The following is a 16,431-nucleotide window of genomic DNA, read 5'->3' on the forward strand; positions in this document are numbered from 1 at the left end:
ACTTTACATGACCTGTTGACAGACACTGTAGAAATGATAAACCACTAAAATGCATTCATACACGTTACCTTTTCCCTATCTCTCTAGACTCCTAGAATTCCAAACTTTTGGACTCCTTTAAGAAGCCACTCATTTCCACATCTGAATACTTTGGAAAGTTCTCTTTGTTCTACACAGGCAATCACAGAGACATCTGCCAAGCACATGCTCTGGCACAAAGAACGATTAAAGCTGAATTGTGTATTTTTTTTAACATTGAACTACTTTCTCCTATCCCAGTTTAAAGGGATAGTTCACCCAAAAATTAAAATTCTCTCATCATTTACTTGCCCTCATGCCATCCCAGGCTTTCTTTCTCCTGCAGAACACAAATTAAGATTTTTAGAAGAATATTTCAACTCTGTAGGTCCGTACAAATCAAGTGAATGGGTGCCAAAATGTTGACACTCCATAAATCACATAAAGGCAGTATAAAAGTAATCCATATGACTCCAGTGGTTAAATCCATATTTTATTAAGCAATATGATAATAATTGGTTTGAATATTGATCTGTTTCTCACTCACACCCATCAAATCACGTCTGAAGACATTAACCACTGGAGTCTAATAAATTACTTTTATGCTGACTTGTGTGATTTTTGGAGCTTCACAATTTTGGCACCCATTCGTTTGCATTGTAAGGACCTACAGAGCTTAAATATATTTCCAAAATCTTAATTTGTGATCAGCAGAAGATAGAAAGGCGTACACATCTGGGATGGCATGAGGGTGAGTAAATGATGAGAATTTTCATTTTTGGGTGAACTATTTCTTTAACATGCAGAGCAACTACAGTATGAGTAAGCGAGTTTGTTTGAGCACTCCGATCAGCCCGACACCGCAACAATGGCTCAACCAATGGAATAAGCTTGGGGGGGGGGGCTGTCTGTTTGACCAACCAGTGGCAAACTGGGGGGAGTGTTCGGGAAACATGCATGAAAACGGATTATTTTTGCAATTCCTTTTGGTGACACTAGTGCCGCAGAAATGACATACTTCAGCTGAAAAGTGAGTAAAGCTGTTAAAGAATGTAGGCGATGATTTTGTGCTTTGAGACGTGAGTTTCCACAACAACAGTGTGAGACAGGGATGTGTTATGGAGGAGTGAAAGGAAAAAACAGTCACTGGGGCGTTCTGAATTTCACTCTCTTTTTCTTTTTATATATACAGACTGAAACTAAATATCTATCTGACTAAATCTATTCATCTGTCTCTTTCCTTCCGTCCCTCCCTCATTCCTTCCTTCCTTCCATCCATCCATCCAGCCTCCCTCCCTCCCTTCTTTCTTTCTTCTTTCTTCCTTCCATTCGTTCTGCCTTCCTTTATTTATTCTTTCTTTCTTCCTTCCATTTTTCCTGCCATCCATCCATCCTTCATTCATTTATTTGTTTATTCATTCATTCCTTTCTTTCTTTCTTCCATTTTTCTGCCATCCTTCCTTACTTAATTTATTCCATCCATCCATCCATCCATCCATCCCTCCGTCCCTCCCTCCTTCCATCCTTCCTCCCTCCCTCCCTTTCATTCATTGTTCCATCCATCCTTCTTCCTTTCTTCCATCCATCCATCCATACCTCCGTCCCTCCCCCCTTCCATCCTTCCTCCCTCCCTTCCTCCCTCCTCCCTCCCTCCCTTTCATTCATTGTTCCATCCATCCTTCTTCCTTTCTTCCATCCATCCATCCATCCCTCCGTCCCTCCCTCCTTCCATCCTTCCTCCCTCCCTCCCTCCCTCCCTCACTTTCATTCATTGTTCCATCCATCCTTCTTCCTTTCTTCCATCCATCCATCCATCCCTCCGTCCCTCCCTCCTTCCATCCTTCCTCCCTCCCTCCCTCCCTCACTTTCATTCATTGTTCCATCCATCCTTCTTCCTTTCTTCCATCCATCCATCCATCCCTCCGTCCCTCCCTCCTTCCATCCTTCCTCCCTCCCTCCCTCACTTTCATTCATTGTTCCATCCATCCTTCTTCCTTTCTTCCATCCATCCATCATGCATCCATCATCATTCTTTCTTTTCATCCATCCATCCATCCATCCTTTCTTTCTTTCTTTCTCTTCTCTCTCTCTCTCTCTCTCTCCCTCCTTTCTTTCATTCATTGTTCCATCCATCCTTCTTTCTTCCTTTCTTTCTTCCTTCCTTCCATCCATCATTCTTTCTTTTCATCTATCTATCTATCCATCCATCCATGAATCCTTCTTTCTTTCTTCCTTTCTTTTCATCTATCTATCTATCTATCTATCTATCTATCTATCTATCTATCTATCTATCTATCTATCTATCTATCTATCTTTCTTCTACCTACCTACCTTCCTTCCTTACTTTCATCCATCTTTCTATCCATCCATCCATGAATCCTTCTTTCTTTCTTTCTTTCTTTCTTTCTTTCTTTCTAATGATTATTCATTTATGAAACTTCAATAATCTGTGTGTGGAGGAGATGTCTGGTACATTATCAGAGGAATTCACAGAAATAAAAAAAAATAAACAAATGAGCAAACAAACACACACACACACCATCTTACCTTCTCCACATCTGCTTTTGTCACGTTGAGGTCTGCGTCCATCTTTTCAAAATACTGCTGCGCTCTGTCTGCCTCCTTACAATCCCGCTCAAATTTCCTCTTACACTGCACACACATATTCAAACATTTAGTAGATACATTTGATAATAAGCACAATCACACACAAGCATAAGGCACGTGTAACAGATCTCTAAAGTTCTGCAGTATAATAAATGTTCATAGGATGCTTTGTGATGAACTCTACTTGTTTATCCGTTCTCTCACAATCAACATTTGTGTCTGCTCTGACCACTGAATCGTCACCCTGTCACGCAAACACATAAACACACACACACACACACACACAATGAGATCATTCTTACACACTGACATACACAGGCGATACTGTCCTGTTCTCTTTCTCTCTCTCTCGCTCTCACTGGCCTGGCCAATATATCAATCTATAACTACACATTACTAAGTACCAAAACAAGTACATACTAACAAGTACAATGGTATACTTTGGACATGATATATGAAAATAGCAATCATTCAGTACCAAGATATATATCAAAATGACATGCTATTGACTTCCAAAGTAACAAAGTAACAACTCACCAATTCTAACTGTTTCCAACTGGCTTCGACTTGTTGCTGCGCCTTTCGTCCATCATGGAAATGCTGCGAGAGAAAAGGATGGATGATTTATCAAGATTCATCATAGTTCAGTGTAAATCAATATAAAACACATTCCCAGATGATTATTTTTGTTAAGAGGTCTCTCTTTCACAGCTCAAGAAATCTGGAATTCTTTAGGAGAAAAACAATAGACACAAAAGAGACAATTGTTGACATACTGTAAGAGTAAAAGCTATAAAATTAATGTTGCTAGCATTACTAGGAGATTTTGATAAGAAACGTTTGTGGTCATATTATGTACAGTATGTCTGAAACTGAGAGGGAAAAATGTGTGTGTGTGTGTGTGTGTGCTGCGCGTGTGTGTGACCTCACTCACTGTGTGTGTGTGTGTGCGTGTGTGTGTGTGTGTGTGTGTGTGTGTGTGCACGCGTTTCTCTTAAAGGCTGCTCTTGGCCTGTGCACTCCAGTGAAAGTGTTCAGTTGGCCAACACTCAACGCTCCCCCACACAAAGCACTCATTGACACACAGATAAAGAGACGCTTTTGATACAGGTCTGAGATCTGCTCAAGAAGCCATTAAAGGCAACATTCAGTACTCTAATAAACATGTGACTGCTCACAAGACAGCTTCAGGAAAATATATTTAAATAATCATGCGACTACTGTGTGTGAAAGTTTCAGGAGATCAGCTGTTACAGAAATACTCAAACCAGCCCATCTGGCACCAACTATCATGCCACGGTCAAAATCACTGAGATCAAATATTTTTCCCCATTCTGATGGTTGATGTGACCATTAACTGAAGCTCCTGACCCGTATCTGCATGATTTTATGCACTGCACTGCTGCTACACAATTGGCTGATTAGATAATCACATGGAGGATTGTTGGTGCCATGTGGGCTGGTTTGAGTATTTCTGTAACTGCTGATCTCCTGAAATTTTCATACATAACAGACTTTACTCCGAATGGTACCAAAAATAAAAGACATCCAGTGAGCAGCAGTTCTGTGGATGGAAATGCCTTCCTGATGAGAGAGAGATCAACAGAGAATGGCCTGACTGGTTTGAACTGACAAAGTCTTCGGTAACTCGGATAACCCTCTGTACAATTATGGTGAGAAGAATAGTTTGCGGAGTTTTGGCTGAACAAGGGGGACCTACACAATATTAGACAGGTGGTTTTAATGTTGTGGCTGATCGGTATATATATATATATATATATATATATATATATATATATATATATATATATATATATATATATATAGGATCAGGTATATAGGACATTACTGATGTAAAAACAACACCATCACTATTTAAAATAAGTCATTTTTGATCAAATCTAGCAATCACTCCAACACCTCATCCTTGAGTATTCATGCTAAATTACTAATTTGGTATTAGAAAATCACTTGCCATTATATCAAACACTGTTGAAAGCTGTTTGGTTCATTACATGAAGCTTAACATTGTCTTTGTGTTCGTTTATGAGTTAGACTGGCATGTCTTAAGGTCAATATTAGGTCAAAAATGGCTAAAAAGAACAGCTTTCTCTAGAAACTCATCAGTCAATCATTGTTTTGAGGAATGAAGGCGATACAATGCTTGAAATTGCAAAAAACTGCAGATTTCATACAAAGGTGTAACTACAGTCTTCAAAGACAAAGCACAACTGTCTCTAACAAGGACAGAAAGAGATGTGGAAGACCAGATGTGCAACTAAACAAGAGGATAAGTACATCAGAGTCTCTAGTTTGAGAAATAGACGCCTCACATGTCCTCCGCTGACAGCTTCATTGAATTCTACCCGCTCAACACCAGTTTCATGTACAACAGTAAAGAGAAGACTCAGGAGGACTTATGGGAAGAACTGCAAAGAAAGACACTTTTGAAACAGAAAAACAAAAAGAAAAGGTTCGAGTGGGCAAAGAAACACAGACATTGGACAACAGATAATTGGAAAAGAGTGTTACGGATCTTAAACCCATTGAGCTTTTGTGGGATCAGCTAGACTGTAAGATGCGTGAGAAGTGCCCGACAAGACAGTCACATCTATGGCAAGTGCTACAGGAAGTGTGGGGTGAAAGGTCACCTGAGTATCTGGACAAACTGACCACTAGAATAACAAGGATCTGCAAAACTTTTTGATTAGAAATCTTTCTATAATCTTCTATGATTTTAAAGTTATAATAATTTCGTAATAATGTTTTCATTATTTTAATGTATTTATTATTATTTAAACTAATTAATAGAAAAAATGAAATAACTTGTATGACTGCTCCCATGTACACATGCATTTCTTTAATTATCCATTATTATATTTTTTAAATGTTTCATATTTTAGTTCATTTTGAACTGAACCACAGACAGGTGTACATAGTCAGGCATATCTATTAATAAAACAGAGTAGCCTCATTTTCCTGTGCACTATACAGAGAGTGAGACCGCACCATACATTAGTACACCAACATAATCAGCTTTAACACAGAGACACAAACACGTTTTTTGATTTTTGGATGCAGATTGTTTTTTTGGGGTTTTTTTCAATAACTGTTTACAAATGCTCCAGAAAAACAAATCCAAATACATTCAATCTCAGGCTATCCTTCTTATTGGAGTAGTGCTTACTTACGGTGTACACTATATACTGCTATTTCTTATTTAGGTATGTGAAACTATGTATTATGCACTGATAAACATTTCAAACTGTTGTCACATGACTTCATTACCCTTCATGTGCAATTCAATGAGTGTCGTCCAGTGACAGCACCACTTTGAAAATAAAAGCTTTTTTTTTTTTCTTATCCACAGATAAATCAAGAAGAATTAAATGTTAAGAATTGTGGTGAACACTTCGGTGAACACTTGCTCAACAGACACACTGCCCTAACGATTTCTGTCCTTGGGTCTGTGTGTCAATAGTTTACGCTGATACAATCTGGTGTTTCTCTGCTGGGAGACTGAACCAGGATCAGTGAAACATGTTCAGAACAGACAGAGGGAGTGACAGTGAGAAAATGAGTGAGAACAAGCTAGAGACAGATTGTGTGACTGAATGAAAGTTTGTGAATGTGTTTAGTATTCACAGCTGAGCCATCTAGACAGAATAAGGAATGCAGGCATGCAGTGTGAATTAAACTGTATGCTGCACACAGCATTATGGGTAAAACAAAACTCAAGTCACTGAATGGAGAAGTCCAGTTGTCTTTAGTGATCAAGAGCATGCACAAACACACAGAAGATCTATTTTGTGTTTCTTTATGGCTTATAGAGCATTTCCTATGCGGGCAGACCTACCCTGACCTATATGCTCTCAGATCTCTAAAAAAGAAAATGAACCTGACAACCCACACACACACACACACACACACACACACACACACACACACACACACACATTTCCAACTAAATGGGGATGTACCACAGACTTGTATTGTTGTTATAAAGCTAATTATTATAACCACACACTGACCCTAACCCAAACCCTATGAACAGTTTTTCCAAATGAGGACATCCCAAAGTTCGGCCAAAGGAGGTCATGTCAGATTTAGCTAACTTTTGTCGATAATTTTGTCCCTTTTTGTCCCTAAGAGATGACTGGAGAGGATTCAACAACAGTCCAATTCTTCTACTTGCTGCAGGACCATTAAAATGCACTTACACACTGAAATCAAAATGTACAACTTTAATGTTTTGCAGCCAATCAGAGCAACCTGTTCTTAAAGGGGAAGCTGAATTCTGTTCTTCTCTAACTGCTTTAAAGAGTCACAAAGCTTCATAGACAAACACTGAGGGAAATAATTAAATAATAGATAAAGAAAAACATGGTGAACATATAAAAAAGCTTCAGACATTATTTGAATAATTTATAATGAGTATACACACACACACAAACTGACACAGAAGATACATAAGGACCTGTTTCCTAGCAACCAAACAGAAAAACAAACAATAGCAACAAAACCCAGAAAGCAACTGGTTCTTCTCAAACAATATTTTAGTGGCATTTCAGTGGTTTGCCACTGTGGATTGTAAAGTGTGTGTGTCCTCTTGGGGATTCACAATATATATATATATATATATATATATATATATATATATATATATATATATATATATATATATATATATATATAAAATACAATTTTAAAAACTAAATTTACAACAAAATGAAAAATAAAAACAAAACAAAGCAAACCCAAACAATCTAAAACAAGACCAAAACAAAACACAAAAACAAAAACCAAGTAAAGCAAAACAAACCCAAACCAAACCATCCAAAACAAGACCAAAACAAAACAAAACAAACACAAAACAAGACCAAAACAAAACACAAAAGCAAAGCAAAGCAAAAACAAACCCAAACCATCCAAAACAAGACCAACAAGCAAAACAAAACAAACCATCCAAAACACAAACAAAACAAACCCAAACCATCCAAAATAAGACCAAAACACAAAACAAACCCAAACCATCCAAAACAAGACCAAAACACAAAACAAACCCAAACCATCTAAAACAAGACCAAAACACAAAACAAACCCAAACCATCTAAAATAAGACCAAAACACAAAACAAACCCAAACCATCTAAAATAAGACCAAAACACAAAACAAACCCAAACCATCTAAAAATAAGACTAAAACCAAAACAAACCCAAACCATCTAAAATAAGACCAAAACACAAAACAAACCCAAACCATCTAAAATAAGACTAAAACACAAAACAAACCCAAACCATCTAAAATAAGACCAAAACACAAAACAAACCCAAACCATCTAAAAATAAGACTAAAACACAAAACAAACCCAAACCATCTAAAATAAGACCAAAACACAAAACAAACCCAAACCATCTAAAATAAGACCAAAAACCAAAACAAACCCAAACCATCTAAAATAAGACCAAAACACAAAACAAACCCAAACCATCTAAAATAAGACCAAAACACAAAACAAACCCAAACCATCTAAAATAAGACCAAAACACAAAACAAACCCAAACCATCTAAAATAAGACCAAAACACAAAACAAACCCAAACCATCTAAAATAAGACCAAAACACAAAACAAACCCAAACCATCTAAAATAAGACTAAAACACAAAACAAACCCAAACCATCTAAAATAAGACCAAAACACAAAACAAACCCAAACCATCTAAAAATAAGACCAAAACACAAAACAAACCCAAACCATCTAAAATAAGACTAAAACACAAAACAAACCCAAACCATCTAAAATAAGACTAAAACACAAAACAAACCCAAACCATCTAAAATAAGACCAAAACACAAAACAAACCCAAACCATCTAAAATAAGACCAAAACACAAAACAAACCCAAACCATCTAAAATAAGACCAAAACACAAAACAAACCCAAACCATCTAAAACAAGACCAAAACACAAAACAAACCCAAACCATCTAAAATAAGACCAAAACACAAAACAAACCCAAACCATCTAAAATAAGACCAAAACACAAAACAAACCCAAACCATCTAAAATAAGACCAAAACACAAACAAACCCAAACCATCTAAAACAAGACCAAAACACAAAACAAACCCAAACCATCTAAAATAAGACTAAAACACAAAACAAACCCAAACCATCTAAAAATAAGACTAAAACACAAAACAAACCCAAACCATCTAAAATAAGACCAAAACACAAAACAAACCCAAACCATCTAAAATAAGACCTAAAACACAAAACAAACCCAAACCATCTAAAATAAGACTAAAACACAAAACAAACCCAAACCATCTAAAATAAGACTAAAACACAAAACAAACCCAAACCATCTAAAATAAGACCAAAACACAAAACAAACCCAAACCATCTAAAATAAGACTAAAACACAAACAAACCCAAACCATCTAAAATAAGACTAAAACACAAACAAACCCAAACCATCTAAAATAAGACCAAAACACAAAAACAAAGCCCAAAACCATCTAAAATAAGACTAAAACACAAAACAAACCCAAACCATCTAAAATAAGACCAAAACACAAAACAAACCCAAACCATCTAAAAATAAGACCAAAACACAAAACAAACCCAAACCATCTAAAATAAGACTAAAACACAAAACAAACCCAAACCATCTAAAAATAAGACTAAAACACAAAACAAACCCAAACCATCCAAAACAAGACCAAAACACAAAACAAACCCAAACCATCCAAAACAAGACTAAAACACAAAACAAACCCAAACCATCTAAAATAAGACCAAAACACAAAACAAACCCAAACCATCTAAAAATAAGACCAAAACACAAAACAAACCCAAACCATCTAAAATAAGACTAAAACACAAAACAAACCCAAACCATCTAAAAATAAGACTAAAACACAAAACAAACCCAAACCATCCAAAACAAGACCAAAACACAAAACAAACCCAAACCATCCAAAACAAGACCAAAACACAAAACAAACCCAAACCATCTAAAAATAAGACTAAAACCAAAACAAACCCAAACCATCTAAAATAAGACTAAAACCAAAACAAACCCAAACCATCTAAAATAAGACCAAAACACAAAACAAACCCAAACCATCTAAAATAAGACCAAAACACAAAACAAACCCAAACCATCTAAAACAAGACCAAAACACAAAACAAACCCAAACCATCTAAAACAAGACCAAAACACAAACAAACCCAAACCATCTAAAATAAGACACAAAACAACCCAAACCATCTAAAACAAGACCAAAACACAAACAAACCTAAACCATCTAAACAAGACCAAAACACAAACAAACCCAAACCATCTAAAACAAGACCAAAACACAAACAAACCCAAACCATCTAAAACAAGACCAAAACACAAAACAAACCCAAACCATCTAAAATAAGACCAAAACACAAAACAAACCCAAACCATCTAAAATAAGACCAAAACACAAAACAAACCCAAACCATCTAAAATAAGACCAAAACACAAAACAAACCCAAACCATCTAAAATAAGACCAAAACACAAAACAAACCCAAACCATCTAAAATAAGACCAAAACACAAAACAAACCCAAACCATCTAAAATAAGACCAAAACACAAAACAAACCCAAACCATCTAAAATAAGACCAAAACACAAAACAAACCCAAACCATCCAAAACAAGACCAAAACACAAAACAAACCCAAACCATCTAAAATAAGACCAAAACACAAACAAACCCAAACCATCCAAAACAAGACCAAAACACAAAACAAACCCAAACCATCTAAAATAAGACCAAAACACAAAACAAACCCAAACCATCTAAAATAAGACCAAAACACAAAACAAACCCAAACCATCCAAAACAAGACCAAAACACAAAACAAACCCAAACCATCTAAAATAAGACCAAAACACAAAACAAACCCAAACCATCTAAAATAAGACCAAAACACAAAACAAACCCAAACCATCCAAAACAAGACCAAAACACAAAACAAACCCAAACCATCTAAAACTAAGACCAAAACACAAAACAAACCCAAACCATCCAAAACAAGACCAAAACACAAAACAAACCCAAACCATCCAAAACAAAACTTAAATTAGCTTTTGTTTTGTTTTACCATGAAAACACACTACCATTAAAAACCTACAATTTAAAGGATTTCACAGACACACATACAGACATCAAACTGTTTGGCCAAATTTGATTGTTGGCAGAAATGAGAGATCATTACCAGGAAGCAAATAAAGACTGAAAATGAGAGAGAGTGACCACAGGGGTAAAAGGAGACTCTTCATAACCGAATACATACCATAAAACAATATCGTTAGGCAACTGAAAATAGAGGTGTCGAACTAGGACCGTGACCTAAGTGGGCGACTCATGTTTCTTTAAAAACGTTGATCCCCCTGAAAGTCTGTTTAATTCGCACACTTGGCAAGAATAAGCTGCAATGAGAACCAGACTGTGTGCCAGTATTCTAATATCTGTTCTTCTCATCTTCCAAATATTTTTTTTTCAGATGCTCAGATAGTGATTTCATTTGGATCAGTTTCGTAAAGTGATTCAGAACCTCTTAGGTTCACATCCCGCAGTAATAAACTGAATTAGTGCACACCACCTACACATGTCTCTTTGTCTTGTTCTCTTTCTAACAAACACTCTCACACACACACATTGTTATAGGAACGGTGAGTTTAAGGCTTCTTCAACAATGGGCTTAAGAGAGAATTACAGTGCTAGACCATATGCGGTCTGGATTTAAAGACTAGGTGTAAGTTTTCTTCTTGAGTTGCTGTGATGTTGATTTACATTGTTTCTAGATTATTGTGCAGAGTGATCAGATGCATTTTAAATAATTGCAAAAAAATGAACTTTACCACAAAACCCCAAATTTCACTGTTTGTTTGGTCCTGGCACAAAATGACCAGCCAACATAATTTCACTAATCATATCAGCAGCACCTGGGAAAGTGTGAATGAGCACTAGTCAGGTGAAATCATTCTATCATTCTGATTGGATTATAAGAACAGACTGATTGCTATAAAAGGAGGGAAGAAGTGCTTCCAATCATTGTGTTCTTGTTAGCAATGGTTACCTCTAAAGAAAGACGTGCAGCCATCATCGCTTTGCATCAAAATGGTCTCACATGCAAGGAAATTGCTGCAAAGAATATTGTACCTGAAAGAACCATTTCCCGGATCACCAAGAACTTCAAGGAGAGAGGTTCAACTGCAGTGAAGAAGGCTTCAGGACGTCCCAGAGTGTCCAGCAAGCGCCAGGACCGTCTCCTCCTGAGGAGTCAGCTACGGAATCATGTCACCACCAGTGCAGAGCTCAATATTGGCAGCAGGTTGGTGTTAGTGCATCTGCACGCACCGTGAGGCGAAATCTTTTGGGCAATGGCCTGGTGTCAAGAAAGGCAGCTAAGAAGCCACTTCTCTCCAAGAAAAACATCAAGGACAGACTGAAATTCTGCAGGAAGTAAAAGGATTGGACAGCAGAAGACTGGTGCAAAGATATTTTCTCTGATGAAGCTCCCTTCAGACTGTTTGGGACATCTGGAAAATCGATAGTCCGGAGAAGAAAAGGTGAACGCCTACAGCGTGTGCCAACGGTGAAGCATCCTGAGACCATCCATGTGTGGGGTTTCTTTTCATCACAGGGAGTGGGCCCTCTCACAATTCTGCCCAAAAACACTGCCATGAATAAAGAATGGTGTCAAAACGTCCTGCAAGAGCAACTTCTCCCAACGATCCAGGAGCAATTTGGTGATGATCCGTGCATTTTCCAGAATGATGGAGCACCATGTCACAAGGCAAGAGTGATAATGAAGTGGCTCGGAGATCATTACATTGAAATTTTGGATCCGTAGCCAGGCACTCCCCAGGATCTTAATCCCATAGAGAACCTGTGGTCAATCCTCAAATGGCGAGTGGACAAGCAGAAGCCCACAAATTCTGAGCAAATCCGAGCACTAATAAGGCAAGAATGGATCGCCATCAGTCAGGATTTGACCCAGAAGCTGATATCCAGCATGCCAGAGTGAATTGCAGAGGTTATGAAGAACAAGGATCAACACTGTAAATATTGACTTTTCGCATATATTGAATGTTTTTGCCAATAAAAGCCTTTAAAACTTATGAAATGCTTATCATTGTTTTCCAGTACACCATAGAAACATGTGAAAAAATTATCTACAAATACTGAAGCAGCAAACTTTGCAAAACACAACATTTATATCACTGCCATATATTTGTATGCATTTTTCTCATTTGTTAACCAGTTAGTGTCAAGGAGATTTTTAGTTTGATATTTTGTTAGTTTGACATGACATTCTTACAGTTGCACATTTGTAAGAGTGGCTTAAGTGTCCGAATACCTTTTAGGTACACTTTATAATAAAAAGATGAAGTGAGTATTTTCAAAAACAAGCAATCTAGTGGTGCTGGATGGAGAGACAGATAAAGAGAGAGGGAAGAATAGAAAGAAGTTGATGAAAAAGGAGAAAAGCAATGTTCTGGGAAAGAGGCCAAAGAAACACCATGGAGCTCTGTGTGTGTGTGTGTGTGTGTGTGTGTGTGTGTGTGTGTGTGTGTGTGTGTGTGTGTGTGTAGCGTGTATTTATCACTTTGTGGGGACCAAATGTCCCCATAAGCATAGTAAAACCCGACATTTTTGACCTTGTGGGGACATTTTGTTGGTCCCCATGAGGAAAACAGCTTATAAATCATACTAAATTATGTTTTTTGAAAATGTAAAAATGCAGAAAGTTTTCTGTGAGGGTTAGGTTTAGTGGTAGGGTTAGGTTTAGGGGATAGAATATAAAGTTTGTACAGTATAAAAACCATCCTGTCTATGGAAAGTCCCCATAAAACATGGAAACACAACAAGTGTGTGTGTGTGTGTGTGTGTGTGTGTGTGTGTGTGTGTGTGTGTGTGTGTGTGCGTGTATTTATCACTTTGTGGGGACCAAATGTCCCCATAAGCATAGTAAAACCCGACATTTTTGACCTTGTGGGGACATTTTGTTGGTCCCCATGAGGAAAACAGCTTATAAATCATACTAAATTATGTTTTTTGAAAAGGTAAAAATGCAGAAGGTTTTCTGTGAGGGTTAGGTTTAGGGGTAGGTTTAGGTTTAGGGAATAGAATATAAAGTTTGTACAGTATAAAAACCATTATGTCTATGGAAAGTCCCCATAAAACATGGAAACACTATGTGTGTGTGTGTGTGTGTGTGTGTGTGTGTGTGTGTGTGTGTGTGTGTGTGTGTGTGTGTGTGTGTGTGTGTGTGTGTGTGTGTGTTGCATTGCTGGGAAATCGGTATTCTGCAGGTTTATATACCATAATGACTTTTATCTTATTTCCTAAATAAAAGAATGCACATTGTGATCTGAAACTAGTCTTGTTATTGCATTCCTTATTAACGCTCACGAGTTCTGAACTGTCTGTAAATATTAAATCGTACCATTACAGCAGTTTCTGAGTTGAATGTCATTCTGAGGTATATAACCAGGTTGTTACTATAAATATCAACATTTCTTATCAGTGTGCTCGTTTATATGAAATTATGAAAACAGCCTGTGGTTTCAGTCAACAAACACTCAGTGTAATTTATATACCGGTACACAAACCAGACACTTTTAATCAAAACACACAATAGCATCTCTATTTATGGACAAGAGATAGAAAAACAGAGCGAGAGAGAGAGAGACAGAGAGAGAGAGAGAGAGAGAGGTGCTTTCACTGAAGGATGGACAAATGCAAAAAAGGGTCACTCACCGTTTTCCTCTCTGTTTTGAGTTCCTGTGTGTATCGTGTGAGTTCAGCGATGATCTGTGACGTCATGTTCTCTGCGACGAGCTCATGCTGCCCGGCGTAATCGTTCAGTTCGTTTAGCGTAAAATAAAATGCACGACACCACGTGTACCTATAACAGGAAGTGATGTCATGAGTGCAAACACTGCAGTCACAAAGCTAATTTAAGTAAAATGATGAATCAGATATCTGGCTAAAGCCACATCATGTGATCCATCTGGATTTTGTACCACACAAATATGATATAAATCATAAATCAAATGAGAACAATTACACTTACTTATTCTCGTCCTCCTCTTTTTTCTTAGGCTGGTATTTCTTTGACAGATTCCTGCAGAAAATTAAAGAAAATAAAAATTATTGGCTCTGTTTTGATTCAGAACAGCACAGTACCACATTATTCATAGTACTTCTGCACTATGCAGTATGTCTATATTGCTCACAGAATGCATATTATTGGTATGTGCACTGCCTGCCATACTTTGCCCACAATGCAATGTGCTTGTAATGACCTTGTATATACAGTGTGATGAATGAACCGGAATAAAAGCCATGAATTGGCAGCAGAAATGGTCAGGAGAAATGGCCTGAGCGACTTTGACAAGGGTCAAATTGTTATGGCCAGATGATTGGGTCAGAGCATCTCTGAAACGGCAAGGCTTGTGGGGTGCTCCCAGTCAGCAGTGGTGAGTACCTACCGACAGTGGTACCGACAAAGGAGAGACAAATCGGTGACAGGGTGTGGGGCGCCCAAGGCTAATCTATACGCGAGGACAACGGAGGCTATCCTGTCTGGTCCGAATCGACAGAAGGTCTACTGCGGCACAGGTCACAGAAAATGTTATTAATGGTTACGGGAGGAATGTGTCACACAGTGCATCGCACCCTGCTGCGTATGGAGCTGCACAGGGTTGAGGCTGGCCCCTGTCCACCGTCAAAGCACCTACAATGGAGCGTCAGAACTGGACCTTTGAGCAGAGTCCCATTTTCTTTAACGTCACGTGAATGCCGTGCACGTGTAGGCCGTTTACCTGGGGAAGTGATGGCACCAGGATGTACTGGTGGAGGGAGAGTGTTGCTCTGGGCAATGTTCTGCTGGGAAACTCTGGGTCCAGGCATTCATATGGACGTCAATTTGACACGTACCACCTACCTAAACATTGTTGCAGACCAGGTACATCCCATCATGCTAATGGTATTCCCTGATGGTAGTGGCCTCTTTCAGCAGGATAATGTGCCCTGACACTGCACACTGGTTTGAGGAACATGAAGAGGTCAAGGTGTTGCCCTGACTTCTAAATACTATGCAAATCTCAATCCGATTGAGCATCTGTGGGATGTGCTGGAGCAACAAGTTCGATCCACGGTGGCTCCAACTCACAACTTACAGGACTTGAAGGAACTTCTGCTAATGTCTTGGTGCCAGATACCACTGGACAACTTCAGGGTTCTTGAAGAGTCCATACCTCGGTGGGTTGGCGCTGTTTTGGTGACACGCGGAGGACCAACATCATATTAGGCGGATGGTCATAATGCTTTGGCTCATGTATATTTTTTATATATGCAAGATGATAACTGGGCTGAACTTGCTGGATCATATATGTGGGTAATGAGGTAATATACTTTGCGGTATGCTAGTATTCCTTTCCAAATATTTTGACATGCGTACAATCTTGAACTATGTTTATAGTCCCATCAGGGATCTCCATCTCTGTGGTAAATATGGCTACATTCAAAAAAACTGTTATAAACGGGAGTGACAACCGTATTCTGTAATCGAACGAAATTCCTTCGATTTTTGGCTCTACCTGCATAAATGTATTTAAAATGTATGTAAGATGTGCCTTGATAACATTATGTGTGTGTACTATATATATGTGTGTGTGTGTGTGTGTGTGTGTGTGTGTGTGTGTGTGTGTGTGTGAGTACTCAGTGCAGCATGCATGGAAACTATGACACA

At 38.0% G+C, this 16,431-nt stretch overlaps 1 protein-coding gene across 11 annotated transcripts in view; it reads right to left on the minus strand.

The window, feature by feature from the left end:
• The window catches only part of LOC127629054 (formin-binding protein 1-like), a 91,275-nt gene that overhangs the window by 33,095 nt on the left and 41,749 nt on the right, over window positions 1–16,431 (minus strand). For all 11 annotated transcript variants that reach the window (XM_052106082.1, XM_052106085.1, XM_052106083.1 and 8 more), the window contains exons 3-6: window positions 14,752–14,802; window positions 14,436–14,583; window positions 3,163–3,225; window positions 2,566–2,670 (exon numbers count right to left, since the gene is read on the minus strand). In XM_052106082.1, coding sequence (XP_051962042.1) covers window positions 2,566–2,670; window positions 3,163–3,225; window positions 14,436–14,583; window positions 14,752–14,802 — 367 coding nt within the window. The remainder of the gene's footprint in view (window positions 1–2,565; window positions 2,671–3,162; window positions 3,226–14,435; window positions 14,584–14,751; window positions 14,803–16,431) is intronic.

Source organism: Xyrauchen texanus, chromosome 35, assembly GCF_025860055.1.
Source record: "Xyrauchen texanus isolate HMW12.3.18 chromosome 35, RBS_HiC_50CHRs, whole genome shotgun sequence".
Lineage (NCBI taxonomy): Eukaryota > Metazoa > Chordata > Actinopteri > Cypriniformes > Catostomidae > Xyrauchen > Xyrauchen texanus.